At 40.5% G+C, this 17,347-nt stretch overlaps 2 protein-coding genes across 3 annotated transcripts in view; both read right to left on the bottom strand.

Moving 5' to 3' along the window:
- Window positions 1-8,160, bottom strand: part of kcnv2a (potassium channel, subfamily V, member 2a) — a 10,932-nt gene extending 2,772 nt beyond the window's left edge. Inside the window, exons 1-8 of the mRNA XM_046067727.1 lie at window positions 8,023-8,160; window positions 6,732-6,917; window positions 5,655-5,833; window positions 5,332-5,503; window positions 3,170-3,361; window positions 2,455-2,709; window positions 2,232-2,348; window positions 1,840-1,965 (exon numbers count right to left, since the gene is read on the bottom strand). Of these exons, the coding sequence (XP_045923683.1) occupies window positions 1,840-1,965; window positions 2,232-2,348; window positions 2,455-2,709; window positions 3,170-3,361; window positions 5,332-5,503; window positions 5,655-5,833; window positions 6,732-6,917; window positions 8,023-8,160 (1,365 nt within the window). The remainder of the gene's footprint in view (window positions 1-1,839; window positions 1,966-2,231; window positions 2,349-2,454; window positions 2,710-3,169; window positions 3,362-5,331; window positions 5,504-5,654; window positions 5,834-6,731; window positions 6,918-8,022) is intronic.
- A 3,260-nt stretch (window positions 8,161-11,420) lies between these two features.
- Window positions 11,421-17,347, bottom strand: part of vldlr (very low density lipoprotein receptor) — a 59,971-nt gene continuing 54,044 nt past the window's right edge. The window contains exons 17-20 of one of the 2 annotated variants that reach the window (XM_046066675.1): window positions 17,186-17,245; window positions 13,584-13,661; window positions 13,058-13,227; window positions 11,421-12,484 (exon numbers count right to left, since the gene is read on the bottom strand). In XM_046066675.1, the coding sequence (XP_045922631.1) occupies window positions 12,452-12,484; window positions 13,058-13,227; window positions 13,584-13,661; window positions 17,186-17,245 (341 nt within the window). In that variant the 3' untranslated portion in view covers window positions 11,421-12,451. The remainder of the gene's footprint in view (window positions 12,485-13,057; window positions 13,228-13,583; window positions 13,662-17,185; window positions 17,246-17,347) is intronic. The other variant, XM_046066676.1, reaches the window with a different exon arrangement.

The following is a 17,347-nucleotide window of genomic DNA, read 5'->3' as shown; positions in this document are numbered from 1 at the left end:
CTGACCCACCGCCAAACCGGTCATGCTGGAGGATGTTGCAGGCAGCAGAACGTTCTCCACGGCGTCTCCAGACTCTGTCACGTCTGTCACATGTGCTCAGTGTGAACCTGCTTTCATCTGTGAAGAGCACAGGGCGCCAGTGGCGAATTTGCCAATCTTGGTGTTCTCTGGCAAATGCCAAACGTCCTGCACGGTGTTGGGCTATAAGCACAACCCCCACCTGTGGACGTCGGGCCCTCATACCACCCTCATGGAGTCTGTTTCTGACCGTTTGAGCAGACACATGCACATTTGTGGCCTGCTGGAGGTCATTTTGCAGGGCTCTGGCAGTGCTCCTCCTGCTCCTCCTTGCACAAAGGCGGAGGTAGCGGTCCTGCTGCTGGGTTGTTGCCCTCCTATGGCCTCCTCCATGTCTCCTGATGTACTGGTCTGTCTCCTGGTAGTGCCTCCATGCTCTGGATACTACGCTGACAGACACAGCAAACCTTCTTGCCACAGCTCGCATTGATGTGCCATCCTGGATGAGCTGCACTGCCTGAGCCACTTGTGTGGGTTGTAGACTCCGTCTCATGCTACCACTAGAGTGAAAGCACCGCCAGCATTCAAAAGTGACCAAAACATCAGCCAGGAAGCATAGGAACTGAGAAGTGGTCTGTGGTCACCACCTGCAGAACCACTCCTTTATTGGGGGTGTCTTGCTAATTGCCTATAATTTCCACCTGTTGTCTATTCCATTTGCACAACAGCATGTGAAACTGATTGTCAATCAGTGTTGCTTCCTAAGTGGACAGTTTGATTTCACAGGAGTGTGACTGACTTGGAGTTACATTGTGTTGTTTAAGTGTTCCCTTTTTTTTTTTGAGCAGTGTATTTTTATACTTATGAACCTCTCAGCACTCCTGCCAGAAGTCTTTAATCTCATATCTAAATATTTCAAAATTTCTCATTACTCCATAAACAAATCTATTCTACAATGTTACCATTAAAAGGGGAAGACTGGAAATGTAAATACTTCCTTTTGCAATAACAACGGGCAACATTAAATACCAAAGCAGCGTATAAGACTGGAACAACTTACTTATTTCATTAATTAGAAGAATTGCTGCATTCAAAATGACCATATTTTCCTAAATAAACTATACTTTTTTGATGACCCCAGTCTAACCAACTGGTTAAACCAACTGGATTCAATCATAAACAACTTTTTACCTGATACACCAAAGACCAAGAGTCACCTCAACTATCCACATTAAACAAAACAAGATACCATATAACACACTAGAGATGTTGTAGCTCTGTTTGGGTTATCTTTCACTGGGTGAGACACAGTCCCAAATGTATTCCTTTCTATGCATCCCCTCCCAGTGGAAGAGACAGTCCCAAATGGGCTACAGAAGTTGTAGCTTTTCGGCATTCCCTCAGTGCAACTGTTGTACGGAACACCTCTGCAAGATGCAACCTAACCAGACAGTGGAGGCAGTATATCAGGGTGTAAAGGAATATCAACAGCAGACTACATGTGCAAAATCCTAAATACTCAAGGAATAAATTGGTGTTAGTCAGGGATGATTTGGTCCTGATCTGCGTCCTAGTGGATTTACTATTTCATCCTTCAGGGACACACAAAGAACACAAGCAAGTACATGAACAATGCTGTTCACATCGCTTCATTTCGCGTCATTTGTCTGGCTGAAGGTGATATACATTTAAGTTTAAATAAGTTTTAATATGCAAGTCACAGTGAACAGAGAATAAGTGGAGAACAGATAAAAAAAGCAAGCTGACAGTTTGAATGTTGCATCTGTTTTTGTGTGTGTGTGTGTGTGTGTGCGGTCTCACAGCGGCCCACCACCATGCTTGCGGCATGGAGGTGAAGTTGGTGTTGTAAACGTCGTGCTCCACAGTGTACACCATGGCTGAAAACATGAAGATGCCCATGGCGATGAAGAGCAGTAGGCAGCCCACCTGCACACAAACAAAATCTTGTATTTCCTCCGTTCCTCTGTTAATTTAATTTATTTTGCTTATAACTGCGAATCATAGAAATCCTAGATATCTATCCAGATAGGCCAAGCCCATTTGCAAAAAGCTCCTCCTACAAATTTGATCAAATTCTCTCTAGATCTAAAACATACTTTGAAGGACCCATGTATGGAAATACAAGTAAAAAGTTATTTCTCCCCCTTTTTTGGTCCTCCAATTGGCTTAACTGACACAAGCTGTAGTCAGACCTGCTGGTAGCACTGTCTCAGTGTGAAGCCGAAGGCTCTGAGGCCTGTCGAGTGACGAGCCAGCTTCAGTATCCTGAAGATTCGCATCAGACGCATAATCCTTAGAACCTGACCCACCTATAGAAAACAAGAAAACAGAAGAACCAATAAATCAGGATGAGACAAATAAATCTAATCCTCATCTTATTCATCATCATCATCTCTCCCACCAGCCTCCTTTTACCTTTCCAACACGAGCCACGGTCTCAATGTCCCCCGAGTGCAGATGCATGTCGTCGTCCTCGAAGCACTCCAGGACCATCTGCAGGTAGTGCGGCAGGATGGCGATCAGGTCGACGGTGTTCAGGACACTGCGTCCAAAACACATGAGGTCGGGGGTGGACACCAGGCGCAGCAGGTACTCCAGGGTGAAGAAGGTGATGCAGAACGTCTCAACATACTCGCCGTAGAATCTGCCACTGGGCTGGCCCGACGGCGTCTGGTAGAGAAAATAAGTAAATAAATAATGTGACATTCACAAGACTATTATGTGATCACTCTTAGTTAATTGAAAGATTTACAGATAGTGTGTGACATGCCAGCTCATATATATATGTACATATATATAATACATAACATATAAAAGCTGAATGTGTCTAAATGTTTGCTGTAATTCAATACCTTCCACATTACTTAATTTTAACATGTACAAAAAAACCCCAAACAATATAGTGATTAAAGTTCAACTACATCCTTTGTACAGAAACAGCTGTTCATCATCTTCAAACTGAATATTATCTCCTTGTTGACTTAAAGGTAAATAAGGTAAAGCCACTTACACCAGAGTTCACTAGAAACTGTATTGTTCTCTCTTCAACACACACACACCAATGCAACAGATGAAAGAATGTAAATAAATAATCTTCTCATAACGTTCCTCTTCTCTCACACACACACACCTTGTACTGCATCTCATCCACAGTGTTGAGCGTCATGGCGACCAGCGAGACCAGCACAAGTATGGAGGAGGCGACCCCCATCAGCTTGGCAGAGACCGAGGAGAACGGTTTCTCCATCAGGTTCCAGATTTTCCTTCGGGTTGGTCCGAAGGCCATGCCGTGAAATACCGCCTCGTTCTCCTCCATCTCCACCTAGAGGACACGAGACAGAAATACGGTTACAGAATGGAAACAAGAAAAAAAGTTTCATTGCAATATATTTAAAAAACAGTCCAAATATGGCCTAATGTTGAAATTAAATGTTGAATTTTTTTTCCTAGACTATCTAAGGATAAAAACAGAAACAAAACAGATTACTCATTAAGTGTAAAATAAAAGAGCACATAAAAACTATGTATGTATATAAGTAATGTGTAAATTAAAGGTTTAAAAAAACTAATTTAAACGAGGATAAAGCGAAACAAGCAAGCAAACAAAATGTCACGAAAACACAACGGGGAAGAAACTGGTCCAACAACCTGCATCAGAGTGGGACCTCTGTGATGGCAACATCTGTCTCAGCCTGTGCCAAGAAAAAGCTTATTCTCCACTCTCCATCTGTCGAGACGGCAGAGCGGAGAGCTGATATATAATGTAGGTCAGACAGACTCAGAGTCAGCCAGCAGTTTACTGACTAAAATCTCACAGGTAAAAATAAAAACTGCTGAGCTGATAAAGCTACTCAGTGATGACTTCTTGACATTTTTATTTGCAGCATTTACATATGGAGCCTGGAGGGGGGGAATGTAATAATTAGTGCACACAAAATACTAAGTCAATACATAGTTCATAGGGACTAGTTCCATTAAAAATGGCCTCCACTGAGTCCTGCAGATTAACAATAATAACTGGGTCATGTTACTTTTGTTCTTACTCTGTAATAGATGTGATTTGAAATGTCGTGAAGTGCAATACTTAAAGATAAAAAACAGAATGAAAATTCTATATACAAAATATCAATAAAAGTACACACACTAAATGCTATGCTCATCATGCCAACTTGCTCACAATGACCTGCTAACATGCTAATGTTTTCAGCGGTGTATAAAGACCCTTTATAATGAATCGTTGTGTTTTTATTACCTTAGAATGAGACATTTCTATCTACATACACTACGGGTCTTCTAACTTTGTCACTCTGTTGGATACGTACGAAGAAGTAGTAATAGTCTACTCTGGTTTATTAGAAGTAAGAAGAGAAGTGAAATTTGGACAAAAACCGACAGAGTGTGTCGGACACCGTAGCTTCTCCTGCACGCTTGGAAAGGAAGTGCCTAGCGCTGACTGATGGTGCATACATGTGGTGTCGGAATAATCAGAATTTTTTCTCCCTCCTTCAATCTTTATTGCAAAAAGAGAAATAAAGTGTACATGGGACATAAAGTATACAGAAAAATATACAAATTTACAACAATATATAAGAAGACAAAAATAATAAAAACTTTGCCAGGCTAGTCTATAATATAAATATATTAAAAGAGGCCAAAGTTTTCACAGCCTTTTTGTTGTTGGATTAGGAAATTAAATTGATGTAAGATATCGTAGATGTCTGCGTGTTGTTTATACGCTCTGATAATGCAAATCCAGCACATCTTTGTAGTAGCGTTCATGTTGATTCCACATTACTACTTAAGGGCACATGAACACACGAAAGTCAGAAGAACGACTTTACAACTCGAGAAATGGGACCATCCGAGGAGCACGTGAATGCACCGTGAGAGCCGTTGGTTGCAATTCGCAACCCTCACCACTAGATGCCACTAAAACTTACACACTGAACCTTTAACGACACAACAACTGATCGGTGGTGAACAAACACTGTGTTTCAGATGCCACTAGCTGTCTATTGGCTAATAATGTCACACAAAGTCTAATTATCTCAGTTCTCTCATGGGGAAAAGACCATTGACCAGAACCCCACTCTGCTCTGCTGACAAATCTGGGCATGTCGACACTGATTCAGAAATCTGGAACTTGGCTATTGCCTGCATATATCTCGAGCTACAGGTAGGCCTACATGAGTCTCTACCCCACTTACATTTATTCATTTAGCTGACGCTTTTATCCAAAGCGACTTACAATTGCTATATATGTCGCCTATAAAATGCACAATGCGAGCCTACCTCTGCTATCAGCTGTCTCTGTATTTTCAGTTGCTCGTTCAGCTCGTCCTGCCTCTCTTCAAAGGAGATGCGGCAGCAGCGTTGACTATTTCTGATTCTAACACCCCAGTAGTTTATCTCCTCAAGGAAGTTGCGCGGACACAGCTCATCTTTGATACACAACACTCCGGTTCTGATGGAGAGGACAGACAGTAGAATGGGGTCCACAATTATTTAAAGTGGTCATATAAAGATGAGGGAAACTCACTGTGTGTGTGTACACAAGTCCATTAAGTGTTTGCCCAATTTTATAATCTTTTATCTTACAATGAACTTTATATTACCTGTAAAAGTTGAAGATGTTGTGGAAGATTTTCGGGTCCCGGTCAAAGAAGAACTCGTTTCTCTGGACGATGTAGTCGTCGCACAGGTCCAACTTCCTGCTGTGGTTTGTGTATGTGGCCAGCCGGCCAATCCTTGTCTTGGGATACCTGGCAGCTAACATGTAGGACAAGTGGTACACCTGGAAAAGAGGAAAATGTGAAAGTGATCAAAGTGAAATATATTACATTTGAAAAAGAAGAGAAGAAAGATAATTTGAATGTGCCTGAAAAATGTGAAACTACACATTTAATTACTGACCAGATTATCTGTGTCTGTTCAGATGTCATTAACCTGCACAAACTACAGAATAACTTGACTAGATTCATAAAAATCAAACATAGGTTATTTGACTAGAAGCCAAATTCATTATTTATAAATTTGTTCATAATTCTTCCTGTTAAGTAATTTGACAGTATACAAAATGTCAAAAATTGCCATTCACAATTTCTCAGAGCCCAAGGTTTGCTTGCTTTGTCCGATCCGATAAATGTATTCAATTTACAATAATACAATGACAAATTAATTCACCTTTAAATTGCAAAGAAAACAGCAGCTATAGAAATAAAAAAATTGTTACTGTAGCACACAATGCCAGCAGGTGGCACAAGAAATAAACTGACAGTAGCTATTTCTGTCTTTGCCTGTAGGAAGCCAAGTACAAATGACATGCATACAATCACTGACTGAGGCGTAACGCATAGTTACTAACATAGTTAGCTTGCTATCTACTCACATCTTGGCTAGCTAACGTTAACTTTGCTGTCCAATTAAAACTATGGTCCTTGAACTGCGGTTGCGGTGTTAAGGGTGCGGTCCTAAAATTCAGCCTCCTCTATTGCTGCTGCTTTTCATTCCCACAGGTGTTGCAGGTTTACAGGTCTAGAACAGCGCCCCCTAGGGGAGAATCTGCAGCCTGCTAAATGTGAATGAGTATGTTTGTGAGTGAGTTGCCATCTAGTGCAATGAGGTAATTCCTGTCTTATAAAGTAAGTGATTAACATATCCAGTCAAGCAGTTTGCTGTAGAAGTGAAGTTACCGTTCCACCAACGTTGATGTTGAGAGTGAAGTGTTTGGTTGGAGAGCGCTGCAGGCGGGAGGGAGACACCAGGAATTGTTCTTCCTCTTCCTCATCTCCATACTCAGCATAAAGATCGTAGATGTCTCTACCCAGATCCTTCACAAATAAAAAGAATGTTGATGAATTCAGCATTTCAAGCGCATACTCAAGTTGAATGAGACAATAAAAAGAAATAAAAGTGAGAAATGGAAAAAACTGGGTATTATATATGGTATAAAAATTGGAGTAATAATATAAGAATACAAAGAAAACCAGACGAAAAAACAACAAAGAGACTCAAATAAATTTAAATTCCATATTGTAGATGCATCTGCAGGCATCCCGTTTCTATTTTATGGCAGCTGATTTCTTTGAAAAGAAAAAAACAGATAAATCTGTTGACAGAATTGTTTAATATATAATTGTTTTATTAATTGCTTCTCACATAGGTAAATTTGCTTTTTCTGTTTTATCTCATTGCAAATTGAATGTATTTGGGTTCTGAATGTTGGTCAGACAAGCAATTTGAGCATGTCAGGCTCTGGGACATTAATCCAAAACATCTAACCAATAAACAGTAAAAATGTGTTGACTTTGATACAGAGTTTTGTGAAAAGCTTTCTTTGATTTATCCATTCACCCATCAATAATTAGGGCCGGGCAATGAAACAATAATCATTAATATCGCATATAGTTTTCTATAATAAAAAATGTTCAATAAAGGTTTGATTTAATTTGCATTGTGAACAAATTAGCAGTTCATTTTAATTTAAAACTATTAATTAATAATTATTATTTTATTTTGTTGACGAAAAGGGATTAAAAAAAGATTTTCTCATAATTTTGTTGAATGTTTTACCTCAGATATATTAAGGGATCCATTGTTTGGCATCCTGTGTTTGTTCTGACCATAAAGAATAGTTTAAAACCACAATTAACCATCTGGTTTCTTCAACTTTCACTCAGGAAATCAGCCTTTAAACTTCAAAGAAATAATGAAAGGACATAGCCTATATTGTGATAATTATCAATGTAGAAAGATTTTTTTTATTTTATTGCTATAACATTTTTGGGCAAATGCCCAGCCCTATTAATAAATACATTGTGTTTTGAACATTTTCCTCTGAGGATTAAAAATGTTAATCTATTCTAGTAAAATCCACTGGACTGACAGGGACAGTTCTCTCAGATTTGAAAACTAAATCCTGTAAATTAGAAAAACTAGAACATATGGAGAAAAAAAAAAACATGAATAACTGAAGTCTCTGACCTGCATAGAGTTCCATGGCTTAATACACGTGTTGGTGAAGTCCAGACAGTCAGCCGGTTCTTTGATGGCTTGAGTCCGGCTGCCGGGCTTGTAGCTGGGGAACAAACTCCTGCTACGGGCTCTGAGGTGGGTCAGCATAGTCGCCGCTAAATGTGAATGTGTTTAAACCTAAAAATCGATTAACCTGCAAGGAGAGACATCCTGGAAACTCTAACACCATATGCCTCTCAAACATACACACACCAATGAGTAAACATGCATGTAAAGATTTTTCACACAAATTCAGGAAGAAATCAACATCCACACAGCTGACACACACACCAACACACACAGCTGTAAAAGAAGAGATGCACACACAGAGTGATGAGGTATGCAGCTGACTGAGATGATCTGTGTGCTTAAAGTTTTAAACACTATTATCCTCTTATCCATCTCTCTCTCTCTCTCTCTCTCTCTCTCTCTCTCCTCCCACTTACTGCAACATCTAACTTTACAAATCTGGGTTTGGATGGCACAGATTAAAGGCAATCCCAAATGAATACAAAGACATTGTGTTTAATAATATCTATGTTTTTTTCATTCAGGGCATTGCAGACAGGTGACGACAGAGGATCAAGACTTAGTCCACAGCCAGCGCAGTGCATCTCCACAGTAATAAGGAGACATCATCTAGGGTCCTTGAAAATACGCAGAGAATGTCATAGCAAATTATCCATTTGTGGAGATATTTAAGTCCAGAATGAGGTGGACCGACCTTGCCATCACTAGAGACAGGCACCTGCAAGGCTACAAGAGTTACTCACTCATAGCCTCACTAAAGGTGTTCTGATTGTCCTTAATTTCAGTTTGTACATATTCTGAGTTTCAAGTAACGGAACACATTTGGTGGATCATCATGTTATGGTTAGGTTAAATTACTTAATTTAAGGTCAAGGTAAATTATTTATACATATAACGTCAAGTTAAGATCTTTGTCATGGTATCATTCGCATTAAAGTGAAAACCGGCTTTGTTGAGTACATGGGTTTGTAACTTAAAGAATTAAAAAAAACATTAATATTTCTTTCCTATAATATAATAATAGATAATAGATATATAATAGATGATCTTATATTCTATATGGTTTAGGTAAAACAATACTGCAAAGTGTGCAAGGCACCTGCTGTGAAATGCACACAACATAATTACCATTTAAAGATTGTGTTGGGGTTTGGGAACAGGGGGAGCCGCTTTATTTGGGTTAATTTGGTTTAATTCCATGTTGTCAATGTCAAAAGATGTTGACTTTGTATTACTGTTCAATGAAAAATTTAGATTTGCAGGCAGACAGCCCCTGAGTCCTGTATATGTAACAGATCTCTGCCTTAATCTAAGTGTGTTTGACGTATTTTGTCCCGCTGATATCTCAAGCAGTCAGATAGGTTGGGATTAATCCTTACTGCAGTTCAACAGGGATAATGACTGGATGGAGCCGGACTCATTCTAAATGAAACGACTTAACGGCTCTGCCGCAGTCTCAACCCACTTCCTTTACTTCACGAACATGTTTCCTCCTGTTGGACCCTCGACACGTTCCTAACACACACACGTACTTCTTTATAACATAACATTTAGTCCCTGGGCTTGGAAAGGATAACAAGTCATTCCAAGTCAAAAGTCCAAGTAATGTCACAAGTCACTGGAGTCTAAGTCGAGTTCCAAGTTGAGTCATCAGGTTCCCCCTGAAGAAGCAGCACTAACCAATATGTCACCACACTGCTGATTTAAAGCTGCAAAACAAGGGACTCTATATAGCCAAAATGTAAACCCCCGAACACTCACTGAACATCTCATTCCAAAACATTAATATTTCGCAGCATTCACTCATGTGGTTTCACGGTTTCCACCAGATGTTGGAACCTGCCTGCAGGGATTTGTTCCCATTCAGACACAAGCATTAGTGAGGTCCAACACAGATGTTGGCTGATAAGGTCTGGCACCCAGTCAGGTGAGGTTCAGGTGATGGGGTTGAGGTCAGGGCTCTGATGGCCAGCAAAGATCTTCCTAATTAAACCAAAAAAAACACATTTACATTGACCTAGCTTTGTGCACAGGGTTATTTACTGGTGGAAGGTAAGTAAGTGTACTTCCCTTAAATTTCTGTTTTTACTTGTACTTCACTATGAGTAAAATATTGTCTCTTTTACTTGACAAACTACAGCAACTGAATTGTTACTTTTCAGATTAAGATTTTAAATACCAAACAATTGATAATCTTACACTATTGGCAGCTGTAGCTCAGGGCGTGGAACAGGGTTGCCCGCTAATCGGAAGATGATGTTCGATCCTTCAGTCTGCATGTCGAAGCGCCCTTGGTCAAGATACTGAATCCAAATTGCTCCCAATGGCTGTCTCATCCCTTTGTGAATGATTTCTGAACAGTTGGCTCCTAACCTTAGCCTCTGCCATCAGTGTGTGAGAATGTATGTGAGTGTGTCAAAGTACTTTGAGTGGTTGGAAGACTAGAAAGGCGCTATTCAAGTACAGACCATTTACAATTTTAAATATTAAATGCGGTTCTTCAAGCTCATTTTGCATGTGACCCCTCAAAGGAAATATTTGAGTTTCCACAGACACTTCCCCTCTAAATGTCTGAGATGGCTGTAATTTCTGTTCAAATGTTAAATGTGACAATGAAAACAGATGTGTCGCAGAGCTTTGGTTTTCTTTTCTCTCCCATTTATGATCTCATGACCGCTTATATTGAGATTTATATTGCAACCCTTTGGAGGAGCTGGATCACCAGTTTGGGAACCACTGGAAGAAATGACCATAGATATAAGAGACAGTAAAATGCTATTTAGACACTGATGCATCAGCATTAATGATGTAACCATGCAATATAAAATGGTATCTGTTACAAGGGCTCTGTCTTGTAGAAAATTTAATTTTCATACTTTGCATTTTGCTGAGAATACTTCTGTACTTTTACTTGAGTAGATTAATGCAGGACTCTTACTTGTAATGTGGTATTTTTAGATTGTTATAGAGGTACTTTCACTTGAGTAAAGGATCTGAGTACATCTTCCACCAAAGGGAGCTTTGTCATGTTGAAGTTAGAAGCCCATAACTGTCCAAAATATCACTGTATCGTGCAACATTAAGATTTCCCTATATTGGAGCTAAGGGGTCCAAACCATGAACCGCCCCAGACTAAAGTTACACTAGTATGTAGACACCCCTATTGGCCATCTCTTTACATACACACATGGATGAATGACAGCAAAGACAGGACACCATGTTTTGAACAACGTTGTGGATTAGGTTTTAATTCTCAAGTGATTTGCAAATCAGTTTCGTCACAGATACAGAGCTTTAAGTTTTAATAGTGTCCCCCCATCACTGTACAAGGCTAGAAAAAGTTCACGGCGACAGCACACAAACATACAAAATAGTTTTACCAAATTCAGTTGTTTTTTTTTTGGAAACTTTTTCAACTTTCTTTCTTGTTAAATACATCTGAGCTCCAACCCCGGTACGATATCCAACCATAGCAAAAAATTGAATTCAAGTCAAATGTATACAATCTTATTTACACAAGGAACATTTGTCAAAGTGCATTGAGGAGAGTCCTGATTGACTGTTATGTCTTTGAGGGATGATGGGTAAATCTATACAATTGTTTTACAAATGCTGTAACCATGGTGATCCTTACACAGCTTTTATAATAAACAACAACAATAATAATTAACACTGAAATAAAATATAATAAAAATGAAGAAAACTTGCATCTTAGATATTACTGCCAAAACATGATGGTAAATAAATACACACATCTGAGCCTGTTGGATCAGAACGGGTAAGGAATAAACTTGGGACCAAGTTTCCGTCACTCTTAAATGACTTTACTGCTCTCCACTCTGAATATGGTCAAAAAGGAGTCTTGTGGTCTTTAACACGTGTCAAGTCAGGTACCGACAGCTGAGATCCAGTTTTAAATCCTGTCCAGCAGAGTTGTTTGGTTAGAGAAGAAGAGTATCCTCTTGTTAGTTCTCCAGTTCAGTGTGAACACAGAAAGCCCCCTACGAGGTGTTTGTCTCACCTGCAGCTGTGAGAAAAAGATGGCATCGGACTCCTTTTAAGAGGACGGAGCAAAAAAAACAGAACAAGGTGTCCGATTCTTGAAAATAATGAGGACCAAAACGACAAAACAAATCTTTAACACTTCATTTTGGAGTGACACTTGACACTTATTTCATTGTAGTATTCACATAATAAATAACATTTCTTTCGGTCATCCTCTCCACAGATAATGACATAATGCACTTCAGGAGGCATGTGGTCGTACGGTTAAGGGCTGCTGCTGCTACGGACTACCGTCGGCATGGGAACGAGGAGGCGCCTCGTAATGCTACGGGTTGCCGTAAAAGCAGAATAACCAGGACGATCATCATAAATCGTCATCTGTGCTCACTATCGAAATCTGGAGACAGAGAGAGGGAGGGGAGGAGAGAGAAGGAATTGGCTTAATGTGTTATCTGGACAAAGGGAAAACAGCTACAAACACATCACCAAGTTCATTGAGTAACACGTTACATCTCATTTGTTCAGTTTGCAAACAAAGGAAAAAGGAAATTAAAACTTTAATTCTGGGAGATGGGCACAGTGCAGCTTTTTTACTTTGTCTGAACCAACATTTCGGCTACAGCTGTGAGGGTGACGGCAAAGGTTTGTGTCCATCTTGTGGCTCTGGCTGGGCTTAGGTTAATCTGTCTACAGAGAGATGTGCTCTGTCAACAGCCAACAATGCACTAAGGATTACTGAAGGCCAAAGGCCACAGTGAGAGCAGAGGTCATTAACATGCAGCTCCATCCTCTGTCAGGACCAAATTATTTAAGCTGCACGGCTGCTCAGAAACTCTGCAGCACCAGTTGCTTTGACTTAGTCAAAGTGCTCTAAAGGTGCTGGATGTAGCATTTTGTGGATACCAGTTTACATATTCTGTGCTGAACTGAATTACAGTACATCTGATCCCAAGGTTGGTCGTTTACTCACCGCTGGGTAGGTGTGTCCTACGTTGGCGCTGTGCCGGGTGATGTCGATGTTGAGGTCTTCTTCTGTGGTCTTCAGGTAGACCGGGTTGTCAAAGTTCATGCTCTTCTGGTTTTTCAGCTGCCAGTTTCTCCACATCAGGTAGCCGCCCGCTGCAGCCATCGCCAGCAGCACTGAGCAGACAAACCGACACAAAGACTCAGATAATTAATAATTCAGAAACTTTGAACCACCTGTTTTTTGCACTCTCGCTTCATTCACGCTTCTTCCAAATATATTTGGTCACATCAAACCACAACATTTGCGTGGTGGCTGTGTCTTGTGAAGTGAACACAGACGCATATCCTTAAAACATCAGGTTCCTAGAGATACTTTTTCCAGTGAGAAGGGAAGAGAATTCCTACTCAACTGTGCAAATTAAAGATTTACATTAGACAGATATTACTAATTCCAGGTAATCAAGCCATGGCCTATACATCCATCGGACTTCCTTTGTGCATGGGTGTGTGGGCGCATGCGTGCAACTCACAGACAGGCAGTATGGCCCAGGCAGCAGCAGACCCTCTGGCTGTGGAGTCCACCTGGATGGACGTGCTCACGTTGGCTTCTGAAAGACAAAACAAACCACAGGTTAACACACGCTGCCAACTGCAAACAACAGATGTCCGCTTGTTCAGTTTGAAAAAAGCCTACTTAAATTTAACATGTTAAAAAGGAAGAAAGTTTAGTGAGAAGTTGACTGACACAGGCCTTTTAATGGACTGAGCGGCATGGAGAACTGGGCCAGGAGTGGAGTGGGGTCAGATGATATCTACTGTGAGTGCGTTTAAACATTACTACTGAAGTGCTGATGGAAAACGCCTCCAATACTTTGAGCGCCACAGGGATCAGAAGCAATCACAAGTCCAGCTGATTTTTAAATGCCCCGTTTTTGGACTCCCCATGAACAGACAACCACCAAATAAAAAAGTTAATCTGCTACAAGGTCATTTCTATCAAGAGGTGAACATGATTCAGATTCTACTGCACGTGGGGACAATGGGAAAAGGATACAGACAGCTGCCAATCACACATGGAACAAGACTTGCCATTTTCAAATGCTTCTGTGTTATGGGTTTCCTACCAGTGAAGAGAACCAGTCTGCTCCACACTTGAAGCTTAAATGAAATATTTATGTTCAGCAAAAAAAAAGAAAAAAAAGTCAAAATCTGCTGTTCTGACTTTGTACTGTTGTCCTGCGTTTGCCCTGTAACAATGTCAAAGGTTTTGCTAAACCTCAATGATTTGAATGAAAATGGTGACAAATATAAAAGCTATCAGTACATTTAGTCCAGAAAAAAAATTCAGTCAAACTTCAGATGCGGTAAATCTGTCTTCACACGCTGCCATGACTCTGAAGTTGATGATTCGACCGTTTGGCCTTTCTAAAGCTAAACGTTTACTTTGTTACAGCACTGTAAGAATTGTGTTGCTTTTTCCCCCCTGGGTCAACATCATCTGGTCTCAGTCTGGAGTGTTTTGGTGTCAGCGACGAGTGAGTGACATGACTGGCAAACAGCTCGGCTGAAAGCAGCAACAGAGGACAAAGAGACAAAAACCAGGGTTTGTTAGCTCATGTTCGCCCTGCCAGCCCATCTGCTCTGCTGCCAATTGACATGGTGACGTCATCAATATGCCTCTCAGCCACAGAATGAGTAACACAGAGCAGCTTACTGGCTAAAACTCCAACAACGTCAACAGTTTATTAAAAACTGCATCATAAGTTCTGCCCAGTTAAATACATTTTAAACTCTTACATCAAAGGCAAACCGTTTTAAAATGCATCTCTTTTCTGCTCGTTGTTGTGAAAATTCTTCAGCGCAGATCAACTCTTTTCTAAGAACAATGTCTCAGGAAAACTCTGCATGTCTTACACAGCATTGTTTATTGAAACCTGGCCAGGGGACTGGTAACAGACAGACTGTAGTTCCACCAGATCTGATGATTGCATCCTGATCCACAATATTTATCCCTTTAATATCCCATATTGTCCATGGTGTGCTCCATCCAAGGTTATCCTTATCCGACCTAATTACATACATCTACCGCTTGCTACACTTGAATCCCTTACCTAAGCTACACTGGAAGCGGAGGGCACATGCATAACATTCCGCAGAAGGCCAGTCATTCTGTGTGGAATCACAAAATAAAGATGATCGACCTTAGCTTACCTAGTGTATTCTTATCAAGACCACTGCATCAGTCAGTCGCCCAAACAGGAAGAGAGGAGAGACAGCCAGACCTACTGGTTTTGGAGAGTCACAGGCTGTCACCTACTTTAGCGCAATAATGGACCCTAACATGACGCGGGAAAACCCACGTCATCATAATGCCCTCAAAATTCCTTCATTGACACCTAGTTATACATAAAAAAACAAGGCTCTGGTTTTCTTCCTGTTATCAAATCCCATTCTGACTTAACTCTCTGGATTTGCCCTACAGGTTCAGGGGGAAATTGTGAAATGTTACGGACTATTTTCAGCAGGAGTAACATACATTTGGTGCTTCCAGCAGCAGGACTGTGTATGTGGGATTGAGTCAAAATAAACTACAGTGTTCGTAGTAATTAAGGAACATGTTACCCGGTGCAATAGTGTAGCTCCTTGATGTGTTTTAATAGTTTATGGACCACGATGGAGCTCTATGGCACACAGGAAGAAGATCTATCTGGCTTTGGCTACAATACTAAAAATATAGAATACCTAACTATAACCAACGGTGGAACAGAGACCTGTTCTGAATGTTTGGGGGGGGGGGGGAAATTTCATCATTTAGGGACACTTCCTTGTTTCTGCCACTAGGTGCTGCTCCTGGGCTGTGGCTGCAGACCAACATCTGCTTGTGCAGGGTTTAATACTTAAGTGTGGTTTATTGTCCAGATTATCTTCCTCACCAGCTAACTCTACAGTAACTAAGGAGGAATATATATAATAAATGCTCAACACCCTGTGCAGAAGCATCCACAGAACAGCATCACATGTGCAGCAGGAGAAAGTAAGCAGCAAGCTTTTACTTACATTCCAGCTCTAAACAAAATCAAGTGTCAGCCAAACTGAATAAAAGTCATGAGAACGTACTGTAATTAGAAACACACAGGGACTCATCAGCAAACGTTGTCTGTGCTCCTTGTGCTGCTGATTAGGGTCCCTGTTTTTTTTTAATGCGAAACACATTCACCAGCTGCATTTTTCAGAGGATTAGGACAAAGTGAGTGAGCAAACACTTCATTCAAGCTCAAGTTCACCAATCACATTTGAAAGCTTGAAATGTTTACACAAGACTGAACCATGTGGCCAAATCCACACAATCCAAGACAGACGCAAAAGCACATATATAGGTTACTGAAAAGAGAAAAAAATATAAACGAAATGCTGGATCACTAGACAAAGAAGTTCTTCAGAGCTAGTTTGATCACAGCACAAAGCCTGTGTTCATTTGATCTGTGAATAGATTAAATCCAATGAGAGACACATAGAAAAGCAACAAACATTTGTGCAGTGAGTTCAAGGAAACAAATCTCAGAAAGCACAACACCACATTAGTGTGGGTAAACAAATTCTAAATATAATCTGCTATTGGAAAACACAACAGCACATGAGTAAAGCAAAACAGCCCCAGCTTTTCAAAGGTTGAACCAGAGTTAGAAGCGATGCTGAAGACATTATGTACCCAAACGTTGATTTATGAATAAAAAGACTTCGGGATTAAGCAGAGTGTGCAGCTGCCCCCCCCAACATTAACTTCACTGGCAATATTAGTCAAATTCACTCACATGACATTTCACCCAGGATTTTAAAAACATCCATATGGCACCGTGGACACAAGGAGTAATTTTACCATTTAATTTGGGTAGTAGATTAACAAAAAGGCTGATTCAATGTTACATGGGGCAAAGACAGTCAAATAAACTGCAACTGCGGCTCCAGCCAAAAAACAAAATTGATGCCGTCCAGTTTAACAATTAAAATGGTAAAAAACACCTCCTGAATCCACGGTAAGGGAGGAGAACAGTCATTGTGAATTTTGAACAAAACCCAACATGCTTTAAAGCGAGTCAACATCCCAGAGACAGGCAGCAACTGATGGTTTTACCTGGGGGTGGCTGTATTAGAGCTTTCCCATCATCCTTTGAGGGACCTTTGGTAGAAGTGTCTGTCACAGAGAGAGCCAAGAGTCATGCTTTCAAAAACATCAAAACAAAACATCAGGCCACAGAAGTCGTCCTATTTTTAAACTGTACGCATGCAAGTAGGC

This window comes from Micropterus dolomieu, linkage group LG13, assembly GCF_021292245.1.
Source record: "Micropterus dolomieu isolate WLL.071019.BEF.003 ecotype Adirondacks linkage group LG13, ASM2129224v1, whole genome shotgun sequence".
Classification (NCBI taxonomy): domain Eukaryota; kingdom Metazoa; phylum Chordata; class Actinopteri; order Centrarchiformes; family Centrarchidae; genus Micropterus; species Micropterus dolomieu.
Note: the sequence above shows the minus strand (reverse complement) of the source record. Positions and strands in the feature narration are given on the sequence as shown.